The sequence below is a fragment of the Oratosquilla oratoria genome, chromosome 5, assembly GCF_046742065.1.
Source record: "Oratosquilla oratoria isolate Oo_2021 chromosome 5, ASM4674206v1, whole genome shotgun sequence".
In the NCBI taxonomy this organism is placed as follows: Eukaryota; Metazoa; Arthropoda; class Malacostraca; order Stomatopoda; family Squillidae; genus Oratosquilla; species Oratosquilla oratoria.
Genome location: NC_134781.1, coordinates 31134365 through 31159364, shown reverse-complemented (window position 1 = coordinate 31159364; position 25000 = coordinate 31134365). Strand labels below are relative to the sequence as shown.

The 25000-nt window shown below is 41.4% G+C and overlaps 1 protein-coding gene across 1 annotated transcript in view; it reads right to left on the bottom strand.

The window, feature by feature from the left end:
• Positions 1-16915: 16915 nt before the first annotated feature.
• LOC143025220 (uncharacterized) overlaps positions 16916-25000 on the bottom strand; it is a 111659-nt gene continuing 103574 nt past the window's right edge. Inside the window, exon 8 of the mRNA XM_076184682.1 lies at positions 16916-17662. Coding sequence (XP_076040797.1) covers positions 17550-17662 — 113 coding nt within the window. The 3' untranslated portion in view covers positions 16916-17549. The remainder of the gene's footprint in view (positions 17663-25000) is intronic.

The window sequence follows — 25000 nt, the reverse complement described above, 5'->3', positions numbered from 1 at the left end:
TTTTGTTATGTTACCCTAGACTCTTCACAGGTTTCAGTTTGGAGTTCACTTTGAGGTGTTTCGTTTACGAATACTGAGCTAAAATAGTTGTTTAAAATATCACACATTCTTTCATTTGAATATTCAAGTTGACCGTCAACAGATAATAGTGGGCCAATGAGATTCCTAATAACCTTTTTATCTCTAATGTAACTATAGAATTTTTTGGGATAATCTTTGGACTTATCAGCGATACTAATTTCGTATTGTAATTTTCGTTTTTTTATTGCCTTTTTTAAATCTCTCTGTATTATTACATAACTTTGATAGTCATTAAGTGAACCCGAGCACTTGTATTTCTTATAAGCCTGTCTCTTTTTAGCAATACTTTTTTCAGTTTCTTTGTCAAGCCATTTTGGGCGAGCCTGATTTGGGGGGTGTCCGTCCTTAAACGGGATGTAAATATAAATCATCTTAGTGAGTATATTTTGAAATATTTCCCACATCTGATCTTTCGCTTAATTTTCCCTCCTAATCTATAAGCTGAAGTTCCTGACGTAGTCCTATGAACTAAGCTTTACTAAAATCGGGTATTTTAGATACACAAGTATCTATTCTAATTTTTTTTAGCAATTTAAATCTAAGTTGTGATCGCTATTTGCAATAGTTTCACCAACTTCTACATCGGTTATCATGCTTTCACGGCTAGTGATCAATAGATCGAGTAAGTTTCCATGTTTTGTGGGCTCTTTTACATGCTGAACTAAGTAATTGTCATCGAGAAAATCTATCAGTCGACTACCTATAGAGCCATGTTCAAGGGTCATCCAATGTCAGTAAAATTGAAATCACCCATTATCAATAGGTCCCAGTTGCAGAAACTAGACAGTTCTTGAAACAACAGTTTGTCGTCTGCTAATGATAATATTTTTGGCCTATATATTACACCTACATTAATTTTTTGTCCATTTGTTTGGGTTAATTCTACCCACAAACTATCATATGCATCCTGTTTCACTTTCTCTAAAACACAGGCATGGACATTGTTTTTAACGTACAACAGAACACCTCCACCTTTCTTGTGGTTTCTATCCTGATGAAAGTGTTTAAATCCCGCAATATTAAATTCAGCTTCAAACTCTTTACCATTTAACCATGTCTCAGTTATTCCTATTATATCGAGATTTTCGCTTTTGACGTACGCCTGTATTTCTTGGAATTTATTCCTAATACTACGAGCATTCAAAAGCAATTAAAAGCTTATATGTCAGCAACAAAACATTAGTTACAAAGGAAGAAAAATGGTTTTATGTAACATCTGGTGTGAGGCAAGGTAGCGTAATATCACCACTTCTATTTATACCGTTGATGGATCTAGTCGTGAAAGTTGTGGATTGATGGAAGAAGATTTGCAGCAGTTTATAAACATGATTAACCTCTGGAATAATGTATTAAAAGAACATGGCCTAAAAATAAACCTTGGGAAAACAGAGTTAATGTTAGCTGGGAGAGAACAGGAAGTGATTGACATACAAATAGAGGATGTGAAACTGAAGTAACTGAAGTAAAGCATCTGGGGGTTGCATTTGATGAAGAAGTTAGAAATGAGAAGACCATAGTAGACCGTATTGCCAGCTATAGCAAAAATGTTAACCTTCTCTATCACCTACTTAAAGACTGGCATGTACCACGAAAGGTAAAGATAATGATATACAAAACCATCTTGAGACCTATACTGACTTATGGGTACGAGTCTTGGACTCTCACAACTAAAACAAGAAGTAAAATTCAAGCTGCAGAAATGAGAGTATTGCGTATCATCAAGGGTGTTACTAGAAGAGATAGAATGAGAAACGAAGACATCCGGAAGGAACTATATATCGACAGCATTTTAGTCTTTGTGGAAAGAGCACACCTACGTTGGTATGGGTATGTCATGAGAATGGAAGATAATAGAACACCAAAGCGATGGCTGAACTGGCGTCCCAGGGGTAGACGACCACCAGGAAGACCACGGAAAAGCGCTTAGGAACAGAGGATCCTCTCTACAACAACAAGTACTACAAGAGAGACATTATGATGACCGCACCGACTGGAGGAGGCTGACGCAGACTGACAGGTCTACATAGACCTACCAGGCGGATGGTGAAGTGAGGTGAGGTGAGACTACGAACATTAGAATACATGGTATTAAGAAACTCATGATTATTTCTTTTTGACACGTTTTGTATTTCAACATCATATCTTACATTATAATTTTGTTCTTTATTGACACCTTGCTCTATATTGACATTTGGTCCTTCATTGACATCCAATGCCTCCTGGACATTTCCCCCATCCCGGACATCTGGTCCCTTACGGTTATTCGATCTCTTATGCATACCTTGCCCCCCTACGTTACCGCGTTTAGCACCGGCCACCCGTCGTTCACTGACATTCTGTCCGGGATCCCTTCCTAAAATGATATTCTGTCCTCCACTGACATTATATCCTACCGCGATATTTTGTCCACTAACATTACATACCATCGTGATATTTTGTCCTCCACTATCATTATATCCCATCGTGATATTTTGTCCTCCATTATTATTACATCCCATCGTGATATTTTGTCCTTTGACATCACATCCTAACGTAATATTTCGCCCTCTATCGACATTATATCCTAAAATGATATTTTGTCCTACAAGGACATATTGCTCTACATTATTGCTATACCCTACTCTATTTTCCCGAATATACTGTACTTACCCTTCCCTTTTAGTTTCTACCCATAAAAGGAACTAGTTCATTACAAACTCCCAGATTGAGGTTTGTAAGAACACCTTTGCCTCTGCGAGTAAGGTGGATCCCATCAGAAGCATAAAGGTCATGACGTCTCGAAAAGAGATACCAAGGATCAAGAAAGTGGTACACACACACACACACACACGACTCGGTGGCGCGGTTGATAGAGTACTGGACTGTCAAGTACGGAGGTGCGGCAGTACCTGGTTCGAATCCTGCCCAGGGCCGAAATTATTTCGGTATCGCTGCGCTTCGGGTCGTTACTCCGACTCTCGTGGGCGGGGAGTTGTGTGTGTGTGTGTGTGTGTGTGTGTGTGTGTGTGTGTGTGTGTGTGTAAGGTCATAGCATTACCCATAGATCGGTCATACGAGCTCTGAGCTCTCTTCCGGAAGGGAAATAGCTGTCGATCACGAGTCCAACACGTGATCCAAAGACCAAGGTGAATACACACACACACACACACACATATATATATACGTGTGTGTGTGTGTGTGTGTGAGTGTGTGTGTGTTATATTTACATAAGAACATATGAATGGAGGAGGCTGCAAGAGACCATAAGGCATACACGAGGTACTTTCATGTCCATTGCCACATGTCATCCCTATCCATAAAATTATCTCCTCTTCTCTTAAAACAAACAATATTTTCAGCGCTCACTGCATAGTTACTAAGTCTATTCTATTCATTAACCACTCTGTTGGTAAACCAGTTCTTACCTATTTCCTTCATAAACCTAAATTTGTCCAATTTAGTGCTCACCCTTTGCTGGATACAGTTGTCTGGTATTAGTGAACACCAAGGAGCCCGCGTGGAGCAGTTGGTAGCGTTCCTGCTTCGGAACGCGTAAGATCCGGGTTCGATCCCCGGCCAGTGCAAAACACTTTCATGGCTTTCCAACCCCTCTCTCTCCACAACGGCGGACATCAGAGGTGCGGCAGATCAGTGTCGTGTGTGTGTGTATATGCTAGCAGCACCTAATCTGTAGGGTCGGGCTAATTACACTGATTTCGGACCTCGTTCACAACCACAGCCATTCCAGGATACCAAAAATTTCACATGAAGCATTTCTCACCATACATACAACCTTACCAAGCCGGATTCCACCGCCGTGGTGAAGTACAGAGGCTATACAGTCCCTCAGGGGATAGACCGGTCCGGCGGTGGACCATGAAGGCATAAAAAAAGTATGTATATAAATATATATTTATATATATATCAACAAAACTAAATGCATTCCTTTGGTGTTGGTGTTTACCACCAGATTTGTAAATCAAATGGTTTATTACATGCACCTCTGTAAGATGTAGTCATCGTTAATTAAGGTTAAGAGGTTTATGGTTTTAATAACTTACGTGTGTTGCCACTCGGGCTGGCGCCAGGTGATTTTATTCAGTTCCGTGGTTCTATCTCCTCAATGATGGTAAAGAAAGAAGAAGAAAAAAAAGATGTTGCGTACGATGTTATACCCAATCCCTAATCCTTTCTTCCCCGCCTCCAGCAGGAATCCAGGTTTAATAAGGCATCACATTCCCCGTCACACACACACACACACACACACACACACACACAGACACACACAAAAAAAAAAAAAAAAAAAAAAAACGCCTTTGGCTCTGGTTCACCAGAGAGCAGTATTAGTTATTTCTCTGTTGCAGATTCACTAACACGCTTGGGAACCAAACCGAGGACGAAGGATGTGTTCTTTCCAGGCTTTTAGTGTAAAGATAGTGTATTAGAAGGAAACTGTTGTTGTTGTCGTTCCCTAGACTGTCCCGTCTCCTTGATGGACGCCATCGCTGGAACGGGGTTTTCCCGCAAATCCTTTATCTCGTATATGTTGTGTTGTTGACGCGCGGAATTGTATACAATGCAGTCTTTCATAATGTGTTCTATGGGGGTGAAGTGTTACATCTTGGACAGTTATCTGCGATGCGGTCAGCCAGCCTCTTCTTATAATTTAGATGGGGTGGATGGTTGTCACATCGCAGCCGAGCCAGGTGGACTCTGTCCTCTCTGGGGAGAGAGAGGATTCAGAGTAATGGATATCAGGAGGCTTGGCATGCAACAATATGTTGTCTTTGGATTTGTCGAAGGTTTTGGATTGTGTCTTGTGCTGCCTGAATAAGGCATCAGGCGAACCAGACACAGGATGCAAACATACGTCCCTTCAAGACTTATTGTCAACACCCGGGTATTTGAACTCACGTCTCTTATGTGTAAAGCGTGTGCGTGATGCAGCCAGAGCTCTTGCATACTTATGTACATGTATGCATATATGCATATGCACGAGTATACATGTACCCATCCATGTACACACATATATACATACACACACACAATATATATATATATATATATATATACATATACACACACATTATATATATATATATATATATATATACATATACACACACATTATATATATACATATACATATATATATATATATACATACCTCTTCGACGCTGTTGGTCGTTTCACCCATGTGTATAATTTGCAAGTATAGGGAAGCCTCACCTTGGACTTATAAGTATTATTTCTTTTGTATGTGTTTAGTTAGGAAAGTGTATTGATGTTAGATCTCCTAGTGTACAGTGAATTGTATGTACGTAATTGTAAAAACGGTAAATCTTTATTTTTCCTTTATCATAAATATAGATTATTCAAGTTTCGTGCAAACTTCAAAATTAACCAACCTTTTTTATAACCTTGCTTATATCCCAGTCCTATACGAGACGTTAATCGGAACGTACCGTAATCTACCTGTAATCTCTATACGTTTCACTTTGTTACGGGTATGTTCCAGAACCTGAATTTGACTTACCACTGGACTCGGAGTTCGTTACATGCATTTCTTCAACTTCGGCCAAACTATAGCAAGCACGTAACAATATATATATATATATATATATATATATATATATATATATATATATATATATATAATGAGCCATGACAGGATTAACTGTACCATGTTGAATTTCCCGTCCTACGGATCCATTGCTAGGTTTCTGCGGTCCCCTGGTTGAGAAACACTCTTCTATTCCCTGCACTGCCCTAGGGCCGGGGATCATTCCCGCTGTGGACCACAAAATGCACCCAGGCCCTTGTACATATACTTACATGTATATAACCTCTACATATTGTACCGTGCGAGCTGACGTCGGGGAATATGTAGGACAAGTTCCTGTACATTCCTTTTGTACGTCCTGTATGGTACAATGGTAACATCTTTGCCTTGAGGTAAACAGTAACACAGCCAAGGTTCGAGTCCCCGTGGCGGAGCTAGTTAATCCATATTTATATAATATGTACGGAGGGGGGGGGGTCACCGACTAAATGAAGTGGCCTTGCTGTGACTGTGTTGTGTCTTGTTCCATTGCTTCTGACCCAGGGCAACGGGAGAGATGCAGGGATAACCCTTTATCCAGGAGGGGCTAAGGAAAGAGGGAGGGAGCGGTGGTGAATGGGAGTGGAGTGGGTGGGGATGAAATAGGTGGGAGTGGAATTATGCCTTTTGACTTTGGCTACCTCCCTTATAGGGGGGAAAAAGCCCTTGGGATATGTATGCATGTACATATATATGTACACATACACACACACATATATATATATCTATATACACACACACACACACATATATATAGGGCACAGTTTTTCTCTAAGGGAGTTTTGGTTGATATCAACTGCCGCTAGTGGCTTTCACGATCTTGAGTGTGATATTCTTTAACTTAAGAAATACCTTTCTATTGTTGGCAGAAAGTGTCTGAATGTAACTATTTACTTAGCTAAGAGTGGGAGGATAAAATCTCCCACAGTTGAATACCAACTAATTGTATTCGATGAAAGTGTGAACCTACATATGCACAGCCTACGCGGGCTAACTTGCTTCTGTAAACATGCATTCAGTATTAAAAAGAATGATGATTTTCTTGATGCAAGAAGTGGCCAGAACTGAGTTAACCCATTCAACTCCGATGACAAGATGTCTTGTCATTTGGTCAAATAAAACAAAAAATCATAATAAAACAACAAAATGTTTGATGATCAAACAGCACCAGAAAAATATGACGTCATCAGTCCTCCTCCTCCTCCTCGAGGAGGAGGAGGACTGATGACGTCATATTTTTCTGGTGCTGTTTGATCATCAAACATTTTGTTGTTTTATTATGATTTTTTGTTTTATTTGACCAAATGACAAGACATCTTGTCATCGGAGTTGAATGGGTTAACGAGAGTCTCGTTCTATTTTGTCGTTGTGACATCGACATTCAAAGACGAGAAAATGTTCATTTTCTCCGCTTGAGGTCCAAGAAGAAGATAAAGAAGAAGGAAAAGGCATCTATGCACACAAAACGGATACTTGTACAAGACAAACAGGAAATAAATAAAACAAAATCAATCGCGCGCGCGCGCACACACACACAGTCACTATGCCTAGATACAACTGCTTACTCACATACGGCTCGACGGCGCAGTGTTAGCGTTCGCGACCGCTACTTCAGCGGTCCAAGTTCGAATCCCGCCCAGGGATGAAATTATTTCAGTATCGCTGTGCTGCGAAGCATTATTCCAACTCTCGTAGGCGGGGAGTTGTGTGCGCGTGTGTGTGTAAAGTCACAGCATTACCCATAGATCGGGTCATAAACTCGAGTATGAGCTCTGTGCTCTCATCCGGGAGGGTTATAGCTGTCGAATACAAGTCCAACACGTGATTCAAGACCACGGTGAACTTTGCTTGCGTAGCAAGGACGTAAACAAACCCATTTTGCACACAGTCGTTTCAAATCCTGATATAGCCTGTAATACGGCATAACAGGAATCCTAAACAAAAGACAGGACCCCACGTGCATAATTCCTTTCCTGTTTACTATCATTAGTTAAACACGTGCCCAACATCAGCTCCATCTGTAGGTGTGGTGATATCTCAACGACTGAAGTAAGGCTCGCATAAAACCAATGGGAAAACTGAGATCTGCACGCAAAACACTTATTAGGTCGGAAGAAATCGAGATTCAAATTAAAGAAAAAGAAGAACAAGAGGAAGAAGAAGAAGAGAGAGAGAGAGAGTGAGAGAGAGAGAATGAGAAAGAGAGTATGAGAGAGAAAGAATGAGGGAGCGCGTGAGAGAAAATGAGAGAATTAAAAAGAGAGAATGGAGAGAGAATGAGAGAGAGAGAAAGAGAATGAGAGAGAGAGAAAGAGAATGAGAGAGAGAATGAGAGAGAAAGAATGAGAGAATGAGAGAGAGAGAATGAGAGAGAGATAATGAGAGAGAGGGACAGAGAATGAGAGAAAGAGAATGAAAGTGAGAGAGAATGGAAGGGAAAGAGAATGAGAGAAAATGAGAGAGAGAATGAGAGAAAATGAGAGAGAGAGAGAATGAAAAAGAATGATAGAGAGGGACAGAGAATGAGAGAGAGAGAGAGGAACAGAGAGAGAGAGAGAGAGAGAGAGGGAGAGAGAATGAGAGGGAGAGAGAATGAGAGGGAGAGAGAATGAGAGGGAGAGAGAATGAGAGGGAGAGAGAATGAGAGGGAGAGAGAATGAGAGGAAGAGAGAGAGAGAATGAGAGTGAGGGAGAATGAGAGTGAGGGAGAGAATGAGAGAGGAAGAGTGAATAAGGGAGAGAGAATGAGAGAGAGGGAGAGTGAATAAGGGAGAGAGAGAGAATGTGAGAGAGAGACTAGGACCCTTTCTTTCTACTCAGACAGGAGATACTAATCCTCCAGTTATTGGGAGGAACTCTCTTGGAAGTTCCTCCACTCGACATCGGGCCTCGTGTCCTCTGTTGGGATCAAGCAGGTCGCTTTATGAGGGCGCTAAAAGAAAAGAAAAGAAAAAAAAAAAAAAAAAAAAAAAAAAAAAAAAAAAAAAAAAAAAAAAAAAAAAAAAAAAAAAAAAAGGGGGGAACCGCAACTCCTGAAAAAAAAAAAAATCGTTATTGACCAATCGGAAGAGACACAAATCAAAGAATCTTCCACCCAATCGGCTTCGTTCAGACTCGAGCGTGATTGGTCAAGGCATAGAGAGGGGCGGGGCTCATTTTGTCATTGACCATCGTCGTGCGGTTCATCCACTGACATGTCGCAAATGCGGTTCGAATCCTGCAATTTTTGTCGTTTATTAGTGACACAATGTTTTTTGCTCTTCATTGTGAATGACTATGGAATACTATGACCCCTAGTGCACTTTTTATTTCTTTCAAGCGATCATTCGGCTGCACAAGCTCTGTCCGATGATATGATTTCCATACACAAATGCAAATATCAATATTGAATATTTTGTACATTTCTCCAGAGTATTTTCTTGAATGTTTTTCAAAGGTATATTTTGTGTAGGTATATTTTTGTGTATTGCTAAACCTTCACTACAAAAGTTATTTAATTAAATAAATAAATAAAATGGAGTATGACGCATGTCATAAAGCATGACGTCATAAATGAAAAACAAGAAGTAAGAAAAAGTATGGTCATAAAAAAACAGCAGGAACAAACTATTTCTAAAAAGGAAAACTAGAAAAGAATAATTTAGGTAGCCACAGAGCTTTTTGCAGCCATCTGTACAACAACACGAAAGCGTTGCTGATATTTCCGCAAAACCCAGCTTGGCGTCCAACAACCCCCCCCCCCAAACCCCGACCCCTACCTCGGCTTCGGAAAAATTCTCTTCCAAAATTCTGTCACCACATTATTATTATTATCATCATTATTATTACGACTCATTCCGACAGAGAAAAGGATGGGCTCATAGAGAGAGAGAGAGAGAGAGAGAGAGAGAAGACTTCCGACATATAACGTTCCAGTGAAGCCCAACAAAGCCACTCTGCTGCGGCAAGGAAAGGAGAAAAACACACCATTATATTATCACCATGATGACAAAAGACTTTTATTTACATTAGAGGCCAAATTGTAACATGCAAGAGAGAGAGAGAGAGAGAGAGAGAGAGAGAGAGAGAGAGAGAGAGAGAGAGAGAGAGAGAGGGCAGTATGACGTCATACAATGTGCTCATCCTCCCCCATCACATGAGCAACCCTATTGATCCATCCACCCATCATGTAGACCCCCATGAACACCCAAGATTCATGGGTGGGTTGGACGAGTCGTAAATACATGACTTCGGGGTTTGCGGAAAGTTGAGGGACACTGAAGGGTGACGAAGAGGTAGGGTGAAGGTGATCGGGGTGAGTGTGAGAGAAGGGTGAAGGGTGAGAGATGGGTAAAGGGTGAAAGGTGGGTGAAGGGTGAGAGGTGGGTGAAGGGTGAGAGATGGGTAAAGGGTTAGAGCTGGGTGCAGGGTGAGACATGGGTTAATGGTGAAAGGTGAGAATTGCAGGGTGAGAGCTGGGTGAAGGGTGAAAGGTGGGGATGAGAGAAGGTTGAGAGGTGGGTGAAGGGTGAAAGGTGGAGGATAAGAGAAAGGTGATGGTAAGAAGGGTAAAGGGTGAAGGTGAGATGGGTGAAGTGTGAGAGGTGCAGGGTGAGAGAAAGGTGAAGGGTGAGAGAAAGGTGAAGGGTGAGAGAAAGGTGAAGGGTGAGTGAAAGGTGAAGGGTGAGAGAAAGGTGAAGGGTGAGAGAAAGGTGAAGGGTGAGAGAAGGGTGTGGGAGAGAGAGAAGGGTGAAGGAGATAAAAGGGTGAAGGAGCTAGAAGGGTGAAGGAGAGAGAAGGGTAAAAGGTGAGAGAAGGGTGAAGGGTGAGAGATGGGTTAGGGAAAGAGAAGGGTGATCAAGGGGTGTTGGATGGTGTGAGAGAAGGGCTAAAGGTGACGAAAGGATAGAGGGTGAAAGTGTGTGTGTGTGGACAACGAGAGAGACAAAATTTGGAATAAATAAATAAAAAAAGATAAAAAAATAAGAAGAAATGTCTCTCTTAATTATGAAAACGAGCAAGATAAAAAGAGAAGTGAAGAGGTTGTGTATATTCCTTTAGTATATATATAATTACACATTTTTCAAAAAAGCACCCCCTGCCCCACTTCTGCCACGTCATCCTGCAAACTTCTCTATCTCGTCTCTCCACCTTCTCTCTAGTTTTCCACGCTTCCTATCAATAAATTTCAATCCTGTTTTTATTGTTCTATTTCAGTGATACTCCTATCTACTCTTTATTACTCTCTGTGCATTCCTTACCTCGTTCTCTTTCGCCTTCTTCAATTCTCCAAGTCACATAATAGATCAGGTGTTTACCAAAGCAAACACCATGTGAGGATGGAACCTTTATTAGTTCGACCTTTATGAAGTACTTATCATGTACATGGAAAATCTGTAGCGACCGAAGCGTCGTCCTGATGAAGGTTCCTCCGTCCTCACATTTGGTGTTTACCATTTTCGGTAGACTTGTCGGCAAATGACAATTCATAAGAAAATCAGGCATTCTTAAATTAATGCCTCAATATCCCCCCGGGAGTATCGAAACCGGTTTTTTGGGGGTACCCAAAAAAAGCATCCTGGAAAATATTACATGAATCATTTCGTGCACTGAATGGCGAGTGTGACTAACTGATTAATAATTGTAAAAAAGTTCCTAGATTTTAGCTTTGTTCACAGCCGCAGTTCTCCTTTCTACAACAAATTAAAAGTTACAAATCGGAAGCAGACGGCTTATACTGGAGAAAAGGTATCAGGTTGATTTGGTGTTGAACTTTGGGGTATCAGGGCTGAAAAAAAGAACAATTGTCATAGATTATTGAAGAGGTAGTGAGCCTACGCCAGGAGGCACTAATTAACGAATGGGTTAACTGCGGCCGAAGCCGTCAGTTATGTCCTATGATGCGCTTTGAGGACTGTTGGGGCAGGTAACAGTCACGGCTGGGAATCGGAGAAGAGTGATGGATTCGAACACATAACTAAGCGAATGCAAGGTCACCACGCTGACGATTACGCCCACCAGTGCAATATAGATTATAGCTGGGATTATAGATCGACTGTAATCTCTGCGTATCAGGCATACAAATAGAACCTACTATAATGTTTCTATGATCATTAAAAATTTCTAGCCTCTTGTAAAATTAATTTATTTGATTTCATAACCTTTACTCAGTTGTATTACTTGGACTAAATAATTATAAATCGTTCAAGAATTTTACAACCTCCATTCAATGTTTTACTTTGAACAAATGAATTGACAATTATTTTGGCTTTACTCTTATGTATCCACACACACACACACACACACATATATATATATATATATATATTATATATATATATGTATACATATCATATACACACTATATAGAATACGCTTAAGTTAGCATACAAAGAATGGAAGGACAATGAGAGAGAGAGAGAGAGAGAGAGAGAGAGAGAGAGAAAGAGAGAGAGCTTGAGCTTTTGAAAAAAAATCGGTTTGCGAGTGAATGAAGTTCTTCCTCCCTCGGCAACGTCTTCGCCGGCCACCACGACAGACAACGACCCCACCAATCTTCGTCTCCGATGTCTTATTTCCTCGGGAGGTACCCTGGCATGGTCAGACCGCCGCACATTGTGGCTACGGCGGTTGTTGATGTTTAGGGAAATGTCTTCTTACCAGGGCTGCCATTTTTGATGACGTCATGTGAGGCTTTGTTGGACACCCGAAATGCGTTGTCTATCTCTCTCTTCTCCACCATTTCACGTCATCTCCAACACTCCGCCTGCCAATGTTGGAGATCTCCCTCTCACACCTGAGTTAACGTTTTCTGTTACTTCTCCCCACCACCACCTCCAACAACCTGGCTTACGGTCGTGTGATCTCCACCATTTTTTTCCCTCCAACAGTCCAAGTTATTCTTCCCCACCACCATTCTCGACGAGCCCCCTCCCCCCCACCCGAAAGAGAGAGTTCAAAACCTTCGGTATTCTTCCACACCCATCAATCTCTGCAATGGCTACCCCGTCCCCCACATACCTCGCCACCCACTACTCTCCCCCCTCCCACTACCCCGCGAGGCACCTGGAAACCTACGTTATACACTCACGAATCAAGGGTCTAGACGTTCTCCTCCGCCAATCATTTCCGAGATTAATATAAGCAGGCATGATAGTGAAAAAAAAAAAAAAAAAAAAAAAAAAAAAAATTGGCCGGGGGTCCAGGGGCAGAGCCCCCGGTGGGGGTTCAGGGGGCCGCGGGCCTAGGCGGAGTCCCTGGGGGGCTGAATCGCTGGTAAACAAAGGCATGCAAGCTGTTTTCTTGATGTTGCTATCGATATAATTCGGCCAAAATAAAATCTACCCCAGTCATTACCTTGCTTTACGTACACGTGCACACCACACCACGCAATGCTACACAAAACGAATCACTTGCGGGCCAGCACAAAATAAACCGCTTGCACACAGGTATAGCCAACATACGAATCGCCCAAAACTTCACATCAACCAAAAATTATTCGACCACAACAAAATAGTTTTTTTAACAGGTTCGTTTATAACAATCGGGAATTAATGACAAAAAAATCGAGATCATTGTCAGGAGAAAAAAAAACAACAACAACGGAAGAATATCAGACTTATAATAATAAGCACAACAACTTTCCACAGTTCCTCATGCAACATCTTCACCCACCCCACCCATTCCCTTCCCTCTTCCTTTTTGTCAACCAGAGGCGCCGGCCAAATCTGCCACGCCGGTCTTCTAAGGTCCAGGCTTCCAGCACTTCGAACTGGATAAAGTTCGGTTTTAGAGAGTAAGAAGAAAGATCAGTTTCAGAATACCCGCACTGTCCTTGAATAGGAGACAGTCAGTCAGACAGACACAGAGAGAGAGAGAGAGAGAGAGAGAGAGAGAGAGAGAGAGAGAGAGAGAGAGAGAGAGAGAGAGAGAGAGAGAGAGAACTCGAGTCACACTTGAAGTGTTAGCAACCCCCCCCCCGCACCCCCTTCCCCATCCCAGCTCCTACTCCTCGCTGACATCAACTCTCATGAAGGAGGAACGTCTTTCTACGAATAAGTTTCGGAGGGAAGGAGGGAGGGAAGAAGGAAGAATAAGAGGAAGGAAGGTAGAAGGGAGGGAGCGAAAGAGGGAAGATGGGAGGATGGGCTAACAAGAGGGTGGGAGTGTGTGAGGTAAGATGGGGAGGAAACGGAGGAAAAAATGGAGAATAAGAGGGAGAAGAAGAAGCAGAACCGGGGTTAGTGAAGGAGGGTGGTAGAAAGGGAGATTGAGAGGGAGGGAGGGAGGAAGGGAGGGAAGGAGAGAGGAAAGGAAGAAAGGGAGGAGAGAAGGAAGAGAGGAGAGAAGGGAAGGAGGGAGAGGAGGGAAGGAGGGAGGGAGGGAGGGAAAGAGAGAGGGAAGGAAGAAAGGGAGGAGAGAAGGAAGGAGAGAGGGAGAATAAGGGGAATTGCTTAGGTTTTGGAGTTGTCTTGAAAGGAGCTAAGGTCTGTGATGGAGACAGAGAGAGACCAATAACTCTGTTCTACATTCCTTACTTCCAGTCATGTACCCTGGAATCAGAGGTTGACCACATTGGAAGGAGTGTAAGGTCTGTGTGCCCTGTGAAATCCTATGTAATCCCAGAAGAGAACCACAGTGTCCTCTGATACACTCTATTTGATTGTTTGTAGCCCCTGTGGGAAAATCTTCCTACGCACCAGTGTGTGTGTGTGTGTGTACACCTACAGAACAATGTGAACCTATGAATTACTTAAATTATTTTATTCAGACTAACGCAATGTGATTTCGTTCATCGGGACATGTTTTAGATTTGTAGGCTTAAATTTCAAATGCCTAAATCGTAATAGTACAAATACTTGAACAAGTGTGTGTGTGTGTGTGCGTGTGTGTGTGTGCATGGCAGTCAAGCTTCTTTATATAACATTTCTCTGAACCATGTTTACCACATTTCAAAGAATTCAACCCAAGCAACCAACCATTTTGTCGTCATGTTCCAATACCATCCACGCCAACACACGTTTCTATGGGTTTCCATCCCCATTGACTGTCATCCGTTTCTGTGTCTTCCCTGCCAATAGATACTAACTCGTTGCTTCTATGGGCCACTTGGGGGTCCATAGAGGTTCTAGCTAGGATCCACTGACTGAAAACTAGTACTAGTTCATGGATGCTAAGTGATTTTATCCACTATTGAAGTGACCCCTGGCTGATGAGGTAACAGCAACACATAACACAGTGGTAGTACCCTGATTCTGCCTTTCAGTATTATACCTCTTCGTTACTGAAGGGGTGCCACGGAAATGAATTATAGCATGGTGGCAGACACGGGAATGGGAAAAGGACCACCAGCCATGGAATAGATTAATTCTAGGTTAGTTGTCTCCTGTGGAAGCAGTTCCTATAGTTATGAGATTCCGTTTCTGAGCAACTGTCCTGGGTCGATAGTTCTACTTTCTATAGTAAGAGGATGTATTTACCTTCTCTCTCTCTCTCTCTTCTCTCTACTTTCGTCGCTGATTCCCTATTGATAATATATAAATCACAACTCATAATCGCAGTGGTGCCCTTGGTACCTTCTTAAGGCCTCATATACATTTTTAATTTCCATAAGGTACCCTTGTTTTCACACACACACACACACACACACACACACACACACACACACACACACACACACACACACGATGAGTAAGCTCTGGCAACAGCAAAATAACTTAATCATATTGTAGAACGTACGTGCTATGTGGAAACAAATCATACATTGTATAACATCTTTTCCACTAATTTGTTTGCATGGGTTATTTTAGTATCTGCGCTGGGGCCTCCCACAGTCGGGTGAATTCCCGTGCGTTTAAACACACACACATAAACACATTCAAATCATCTTCATTAAAAGAGCTACTAACGTGCAAGATTCGGTTTACCTGGCACTTGATGAGACAGAGGTTACTGAATATATATATATATATATTTCCTACTCCGCTTACGTCATATATATATATACATATATGCAGGAACTAACTTCACCGTAGGATACAAATGCAAGAAAAACACTTTTGAAAATAAACAGTACACGGTAAGATCATTCGTGTATTACATCATCTACATGTTTGTCTGAAGATGGAATACACGAAAGATCTTATATATACTTTCTCCAGTGGTCTGTCTTGCATATACAATATATATATATATATATATATATATATATATATGTATATATGTGTATATATATGTATACATATAATATATATATATATATATATATATTTGCATATATATGTGTGTGTGTATATGTATATATATGTAAATATATATGCCGGGCTTTCATATTACCATGAAACAAAATATGTAGAATTACCAAATGAGAAAAGAAATTTGAAGGCAGTAAGTTCTTTCGTATAATTACAAAGTCAGACGTATGTAATTAGCACTTCCTGTTTTTAGCTTTCTTTTCTCCTGTGACAATTTTGGATACGTATATATATATACACCCACACACCAATTCGATGGCGCAGTGGTAGCGTTCGCGGCCGCCACTACGGTGGTCCGGGTTCGAATCCCGCCCAGGGCTGAAATAATTTCAGTATCACTGCACCGTGAGTCGTTACTCCAATTCTCGTGGGTGGGGAGATGGGTGTGTGCGGTCATGAACTCTGAGCTCTCTTCCGGGAGGGAAATAGCTGTCGATCATGAGTCCAACACGTGATCCAAGACCATGGTGAAACACCCACCCACACAATATATATATATATATATATACATACACATACTATGTATAAGTAGCACGCTTTATGACATATCTGATCACTAGGACCTTCCTGTATAAACCTACCAACCAATCATTCGAAGGCAATCCTAACACAGAATGTGAACCTCAGGGTCTGCAGTCACTAAGGACACATAAGGTTGAAGGAGTAATCCTGAGACATGGGAAACTCATCCATACGAGAACTTTGCACCCAAAGTGAGTCTTACATGACTTATGAGAGTTCTGGATGTCCTTGACAGGCTCCTGTTGTCTCTCAGAGATATAATAGTCACAAAGACAGTGTTGGTATGTGAGTATGCCACTAACGACTGGCAAGAGACTGAGGGGTGGGGGTGGGGGGTAAGGGGGATGGGGGGGATAAGGGGAGGAGTATCCCCCATTCCCCTTCTATATGCCCATATACCTGGGATCTTTCTTTCATCAGTGTCGTTACTAACACCTTCTCCCCTCTCCGTTCTCCTCTCAAAATAGTGGGATCCATCATGTTAATTCACACAACGGCATAATATTAACACGTTTATATAAATATAACAGTCCTCCAATATTTGTCATTTAACCATTCATTTACATAAACCTTCGAGTTAGCCTTCTGCTCTTCGGTGCTTTCCTGGTCACTTCGCAAAGGATCTCCTGGTTCTGTGCTGGAGGGCTATTCTTCATAAAACTCACCCTCGTTCTCATTCCTCCTTCTCTAGTCCTCCTCCTCCTCTCCTCTTCTTCCTCTCCTCACGCCCTCGTTCTCACTCTTCCTCCTCTCTTCACACTCTCGTTCTCACTCCTCTTCCTCTCTTTACACCCGAAAGCTCTCCTCCTGGAAGTAGTCTCTGAAAGACTTCATCCTTGACTTCTTCCTGGAAATTCTGTCCAGGCAGTCATCCTCTCACTTCCCCCCTCCCTCCCTCCCTCCCTCCCACCCTCAAAACCTATTTAAGCTACTTTTAGGACTTAAACGTCCCATCAATGGTTATTTGAGATAAGACCTCAAATTTGAGGCCGGGCCCGTTACCTGATACCGCACCATTTGATTAACCCAAGCCCCATGATTATGACTTGGCCACTTTTTTGCGGCCGGGCCACTTTTATTTTGTGATGGGCAACTTTTTTGTAGCCGGGCCACTTTCTCGTGGCAGGTTCCTCTTATTTGAGGCCGAAGAGCTGCTTCTCCCGCTGCTTTTTTTGCACGATGTCAACGTTGCGGTCCTTCCAGGTACTCTTGCGTAGCTTGATCGGCCTCGACCCGACGTACTTCCCTGCGGGAGGAAGAAGAAGAGAGGTCAGCTGAAGTCAGGTTAGGTCACGAGGTCACCTGTGGTCATGCAAGATCACGGAAGCAGAAGGATGAAAGGCAAAATCATCCATCTTGGGATACTTCCATGTCTCGAGAAACATATAAACAATAATAATAATAATAACAATAACAATAATAACAGGAATAATGACAATTGCCCCGAATTTCGCTGACTGGAAATCCGCACCCCCCAAAGTGACCGCCAACGGTCCTCGGGCCCTCCCAAAGAAGTACCATCTACATATACTCCCATACCATCTGTCTCAAGAATGTGTTACCCTTAGGACAATGCCTTCTGTCCAAACTGAGCCATCTGCAAAAAAACCCAAACCATCTGTACTGCGAAGGTTCCATCTGCCAGAGATTGTTTTTAGCCAAAGGACATTAACACCTGTTCCAGGAAGTAAAGAGCCACTTGCTCCCGATGATCACCATCTTTATTCATTTACTTATCTATTCATTTTACAAGCCTCCCAAAGTGACACATATCTGTTCTATGGTAACATCAATTCTTAGTAAATACCCTGCCCACCACCTCCGCCATCTATCCTCACGTAGTGACACTTGACCTAGAACTGGGTCAAATGACTTCGCCCAAGGTCATCCTCAAGGAAGGCCACGTGACTTCGAACTCTGAACTCAAGTGAGGTGCTCCGTGTCAGGCAGCAGGAAAAGACGCCAGCGACTCAGAAGTATGTTTTCTTTGAGTTCCTTACTTGGTCAAAATTTGAACAGTGATAACTGAAAATATGGTTTTGGCGTCTTCGCCTGTCTGGCATGGAGCGCCTCCATTGAGGTTGACTAGTCACAGCAGTTATCCTTTCACTACTGACGCCGAACTCATAAGTCCTGCTCTCTGGTTGTCACCAGAGGATTTTGTTCAAGTCCATAACATCAGGAACTGGGTTTCTGTCGGTGTGGTTACAAAATTTGGTCCCCGGCCATATAATATCTTGTGCTGTCTTCAAGTGAACTGATTAACTTCCACTCTCTCGAGCCAGAGAAGAACTTCACATGGTTTAATCTGAACACAACATAAGAACGGAGGAGATTGCAGGAGACTATAACGCCTACACTAGGCAGTTCCATGTCCATTACCACCTGTCATCCCTATCCATGTAGTTATCTCCTCTCCTCTTAAAACAAACAATAGTTTCAGCGCTCAATTCATGGTTACGAAGTTTATTCCATTCGTTAACCACTCTGTTGGTCAACCAGGTCTTGCCTATTTCCCTCTTAACCCATTCAACTCCGATGACAAGATGTCTTGTCATTTGGTCAAATAAAACAAAAAATCATAAAACACCAAAATGTTTGATCAAACACCAGAAAAATATGACGTCAATCCTCGCTTCGCTCGCAGCGAAGCGAGGACTGACGTCATATTTTTCTGGTGTTTGATCAAACATTTTGGTGTTTTATGATTTTTTGTTTTATTTGACCAAATGACAAGACATCTTGTCATCGGAGTTGAATGGGTTAAACCTAAATTTGTTCAATTTACAACCATTACTACGAATCCTGCCTCCCGTCTTAATATGATGACCTTGCATCACCCTTGTTTAAGTCCTTGACCCATTTGAATACCTTAAATAGGTCACCACGCACTTTTCGTCTTTCTAGAGAGTGTAAGCTCAGGTGCCTAAGCCTGTCTTTTTTTTTTAGGGGGGGGGGTAGAATATATATAAAAAAGGAAAATAATTCTAGAACCAAAACTAGACTTCTCCCTAGGATAAACAGAATCGTATGCAGAATGAAATATTTAAATTTTGTCACTGGGACGGGATTGTTCATATACGACACTCGAACCTGCTCACACAAGAGATACGGTACCCCGCGTGAATAAAATCGCCTGGCGACATTGAATGAAAAATCAATCTCTATCAGTGGTTCTGAAACCTGGTACCATTTTCTTCAACATGAGTTAGAATGCCGTCACGCTCTCTACCGATTCAAGTCGATTCAAATTGATAACTGATCCGGTTTAACGTCACAAAACTCCCCCTTATCAGGAGGCTAGGACGGTGCCCCTCACAGAAGGAATTGAATGAACCATGCCCCTTCGAAATAAACACCAAATGTGAGGACGGAGCCTTTATTAATATGACGTTTTGCTTGTTACAGCTTTTTCAATTGCACAGTCGTAATACATATGACTGAGATTTAATCAGAGGAACGGGGGGAACGGGGGGAGGGAGGAAGGGAGGAAGGGAGGGGTCACTGAATACTTAGAAAGGTTAAGGAGGTGGACCAAATGTTTGGGAACGGGAAAGGTTTAGGAAAAGATGGAAATATTGAGTGAGTGAAGGACATTAGCTCACAACAGAGGAAGAACAGGAAGACAATAAGACAATTGAAGACAATTGTCTACTGAGGGTTGACAACGACCTTGAGAGGAAAAAGGTGATTTGGAGGGCAACTAAGGGTAGCTTAAAATTTTGTTGACCTTGGTTCAACTCGCCGGTGGCAGGGTTCGAACCACCATCACATCGACCTCCGTCCCAAGTAGGGACGTCCTAACAAGCCCGGCCGCAAGTACCTACCGAGGGGTCCGTCCTCAGGACTGGGAATTCAACAAACGTTAAAATTAATCCTGTTATGGCACATTCATTTTCTTTTAATAATTCATGATTACATAATGTGTCTTAACCCATTCAACTCCGATGACAAGATGTCTTGTCATTTGGTCAAATAAAACAAAAAATCATAAAACACCAAAATGTTTGATCAAACACCAGAAAAATATGACGTCAATCCTCGCTTCGCTCGCAGCGAAGCGAGGACTGACGTCATATTTTTCTGGTGTTTGATCAAACATTTTGGTGTTTTATGATTTTTTGTTTTATTTGACCAAATGACAAGACATCTTGTCATCGGAGTTGAATGGGTTAATCGAGATGTCCTTTTCCCCCCCTATCTTTTTCCCTGGATAGTTGCATCTCTCTGAATGTGACGATGATTTGTATAATATAGTGTATCTATCACTAAATGATTAGAAATAAATGACTACATCCAATCTAATTCCGTATTACGGGGTCTTTTGAATATAGAAGTCGATGTAAGGGATCCACGTTTAGAAACACCGATTTTCTAGAATCTTTACGCCAACTACAAGACCGAGAAAACTACTTCCTATGTCGACATCCCCTCCCAAAGGTTAATAAAATTAATCAACGGCAGGAAATCCTTGAGACGCGGTCTGCGTGTTGAACATTCTTGTTTACCGGTGAACAAATGCACTTGGAGACTAATTACATGTTCCTTTGATCTAGAAACTAATAATGTAATGATTAAGTTCTACGTCATTAGCGGAGCCAGAGGCTCTTTGCGGTCCCCTGACCTCATTACAGGGAAATACATGTGTGTGTGTGTATATACATATATATACATATATATATATATATATATATATATATATATATATATATTATCAACCACAATGCACTTTAATTCTAAGCCATCAACATCGGGTGTCCCGATGGAGGCAATACCCGATGTTGATGGCTTAGAATTAAAGTGCATTGTTGTTGATAAAAATGTATCGCTATTCGCTGGGACCCATTCAGTGTTGTACATTACATATATATATATATATTACACACACACACACACAACCTTCAGAGAGATAATCTCTTTGGAGGATTTGTCCGAAATGCTACAACAAACGTCGCACAATCTTAACGCTGTATCCTGATACACATACCAATTATACATACATACATATATATATATATATATATATATACATATATACATATATATATACATATATATATATATATATATATATATATATATATATACATATATACATACGTATATATATATATATACATATATATTTACATATATATACATATATATACATATATATATATATATACATATGTCAAAGGCTTTCCCCCCTTATAAGGGTGTTAAAAAAAAAAAAAAAAAAAAAAAAAAAAAAACTCACTCATTACATCCCTATCACACTCCACTCCCTCCACCCTCCCTTTTATCTTGGCACCTCCTGGATGACGGGTCATCCCTGTATCTTGTCCACTTCCCTGAGTCAGAAGCAGTGTCGCAAGGCAGCACATCCACAGCAAGGCCGCTTCAGTAATTCGGCGACCCCCCCCCTCTCTCCGTCCCCTCATGCAGGAAAGGAGAAGACGGGGAGAAATGCCTTCGGGCTGCGTCAAAATTGTTCTTACACATACTCCTTCACCCCCAATCCCCCATCCATTTCACCTCATGGATCACAACATTATCCATATACAACCATTCTCCATTCACCCGTCTTCTGTCCTCTCCCGTCCTTCCTCAACAGACATTCCCCTCTTCCCCAAAGCCCCTTTTAACCAATCCATCCTTCTCACCCTAGGTCGCCCCCTCATGTTCACTCCTTCCACACCTCTTTTACTAGTCTTTCTTCACTCATTCTTTCCATGTGTCCTAACCATCCCAATACTCTTTCATCCACCCTATCTCCCAGCTCCCTTCCATCCCCGTTCTCCTCCTCACCTCCTCAATTCTCACTCTATCCAGCAGGGCTGCGGAGTCGGAGGTTTTAGCTGGGAGTCGGAATTGGATTTCTAAGAGTACTAGGAGTCGGAGTCGGAATTTTTTTTATCCGACTCCGACTCCTTAAGTCCAATAAAATTATTTTTTCAACATGGTTTCCCTGTTTGGTTTTACCAGTTGCACAATTTAACAGTTTTTGTATGGTTTAAAAAAAATATAGAAAATTTGATATGTTTTGTGTTGAGAAAATTTAATAACCATCCAGTATAGTTTTATAGCTAGTTACAGGATATATACCATTTATAGAAGTTTCCAGAATGTAGTTTGTATTAATGTTTCATTCACTCTACACTATGGGAGTTATAGCGAGTGGAATGTATTTCTATTTTTAATAAATATTCAATAAATATAATCATTAATTAAAATTCCTGAATAATTTGTCAACTGTCAAGTGACAGCGATGATTTTCATCTTTAAATAATTTAAACTAGCTACTTTACCTTTGTTGACAGTATAATTAATTCAAATTATGTTAACCCATTCAACTCCGATGACAAGATGTCTTGTCATTTGGTCAAATAAAACAAAAAATCATAAAACACCAAAATGTTTGATCAAACACCAGAAAAATATGACGTCAATCCTCGCTTCGCTGCGAGCGAAGCGAGGATTGACGTCATATTTTTCTGGTGTTTGATCAAACATTTTGGTGGTTTATGATTTTTTGTTTTATTTGACCAAATGACAAGACATCTTGTCATCGGAGTTGAATGGGTTAACATCTAGAACTCCATCATGTACACACGTATATGACAGTGCAGACAATAGTAAATATCCACTACGTATGCACTATGCACGTACGTCTTCATCTGTAAAAGTCAATGGAAGTGTTTTTGTGTGGTTTACTGTTTTGTAGGAGCTATGTCATGCTGGGATTGCCCTGAGATAAACTTTGACCAGTCTCAGAGGCCGGATAGGAATGACATTAGAGCATATGTCACAGCATTTGGTGATGACTGAAAAGGGGAGGAACAACAGCAACTATGAACAGTGTGCACAGGGAAAGGTTGTCTCTCTTTCCTGAACTGATTCCTGGTTTTTATGATAACATGGTGAAATTAATTCTACAGTACTAGGTAGGGCATCCTCAATTAACCTTTCCTCATCATGATTTGTCACATCTTTTCCTAATATTGTGATAGAAGGTTTATGAGAATGGACAAATGAAATAACAGATTATTTTTTTGGGGGGGAGGGGAGGGGCACAAAGGAAAAAGAAAATATATAGCTTGAAGTGGCAACTCTGCCATGACAGATTTGAAAGTGCCCATAAGCTGGTAGATTATCATGAGCATAAATAATACCATTATATATTTAATATATGTTTATACGAATATACGTGCTTGTGTGCATATATATATATAAACTGGGTGAGTGTATATGTGAGTATATTTATCATACAAATGAATGTTTCACGTAAAAAATAATATACATGAAAAATATTTATCAAATGCTTGCTGAATAGGTGTGGGAGGCTGGTATATGGGTCTGCAGAATAGATTTCCACATAGGGGTCAAGGAGTTAAGGAGTCGGGAGTCGGAGTCGCATCCTAGGAATTCTGGAGTTGGAGTCGGAGTCCGACTCCGCAACCCTGCTATCCAGCCTAGTAACCCTTACCATACTTCTCAGACATCTCATCTCAAACACATTTAAACTCCTTCTTTCTTTCTCTCTTATGTTCCATGTTTCTGCCCCGTACAGTGCTGTCGGCACAATCACTCCTTCATACAATCTCCTCTTAGCATCCATTCCCAAATGTCTATTTCTCATTACACTTTTTAATCCACCAAGGCATTTACTCGCTTCTCTCAATCTACATTCTATCTCCACCTCCAATCCTCCCTTTCTCACCACATTCGCACCCAAGTATCTAAAACTATCCACTTCCTCCAGTCTCTCTCCCTTAATACTCACTTCCAGTCTGCTGCCACTTTCACCCATCGTAAATCTCATCACCATACTTTGTCCACATTTATCTTGAAGTTCCTTCTTTCACACACACTTTCCCAAACTGTCACTAACTTCCTCAATCCCTCCTCTGATTCTGCTACAAGGGCAGTGTCTTCCGCAAACAAAAGTTGGCTTACCTCCCACTTTTCTCCATGTTCTTTAACAATCTCCATTCCCTGACCCACCACCCTTGCATTCACCTCTCGCACCACCCCATCCATGTATAAATTGAACAGCCAGGGTGACATAACACATCCCTGACGAAGTCCCACCTTTACCTCAAAGCACCCAGTCTCTCCATTTCTATTCCTGACACACATTCTACTACTCTCGTATAAACTTTTGACAACTCCTAAAAGCTTTCCTCCTATTCCGTATATCTGCAATACTTCCCACAGTACCTTCCTGTCTACCCTGTCATAAGCCTTTTCCAGATCCATAAAAGCCCAAAAAACATCTTTACCTTTTCCTATAGTTTTTCTAACATATCTGTCTTACCACAAAAATCCGGTCAACGCAACCTCTACCTGTCCTAAACCCACACTGTGCCTCACCAATTACTTCCTCTGTTCCTCTCCTAATCCTCTCAATCAAGATCCTCCCATAAGCCTTCCCAACTACACTTAACAAGCTAATCCTTCTGAAACTACTACATTCACACTTTCCCCTTTTCCCTTGTAAAGTGGAACTATATAGGCAGTCCTCCAGCATTCTACACTCTCTTAAACAAACATTAAATAACCTCACCAGCCAGTCCACCATAAATGTACCTCTTTTTTCAGA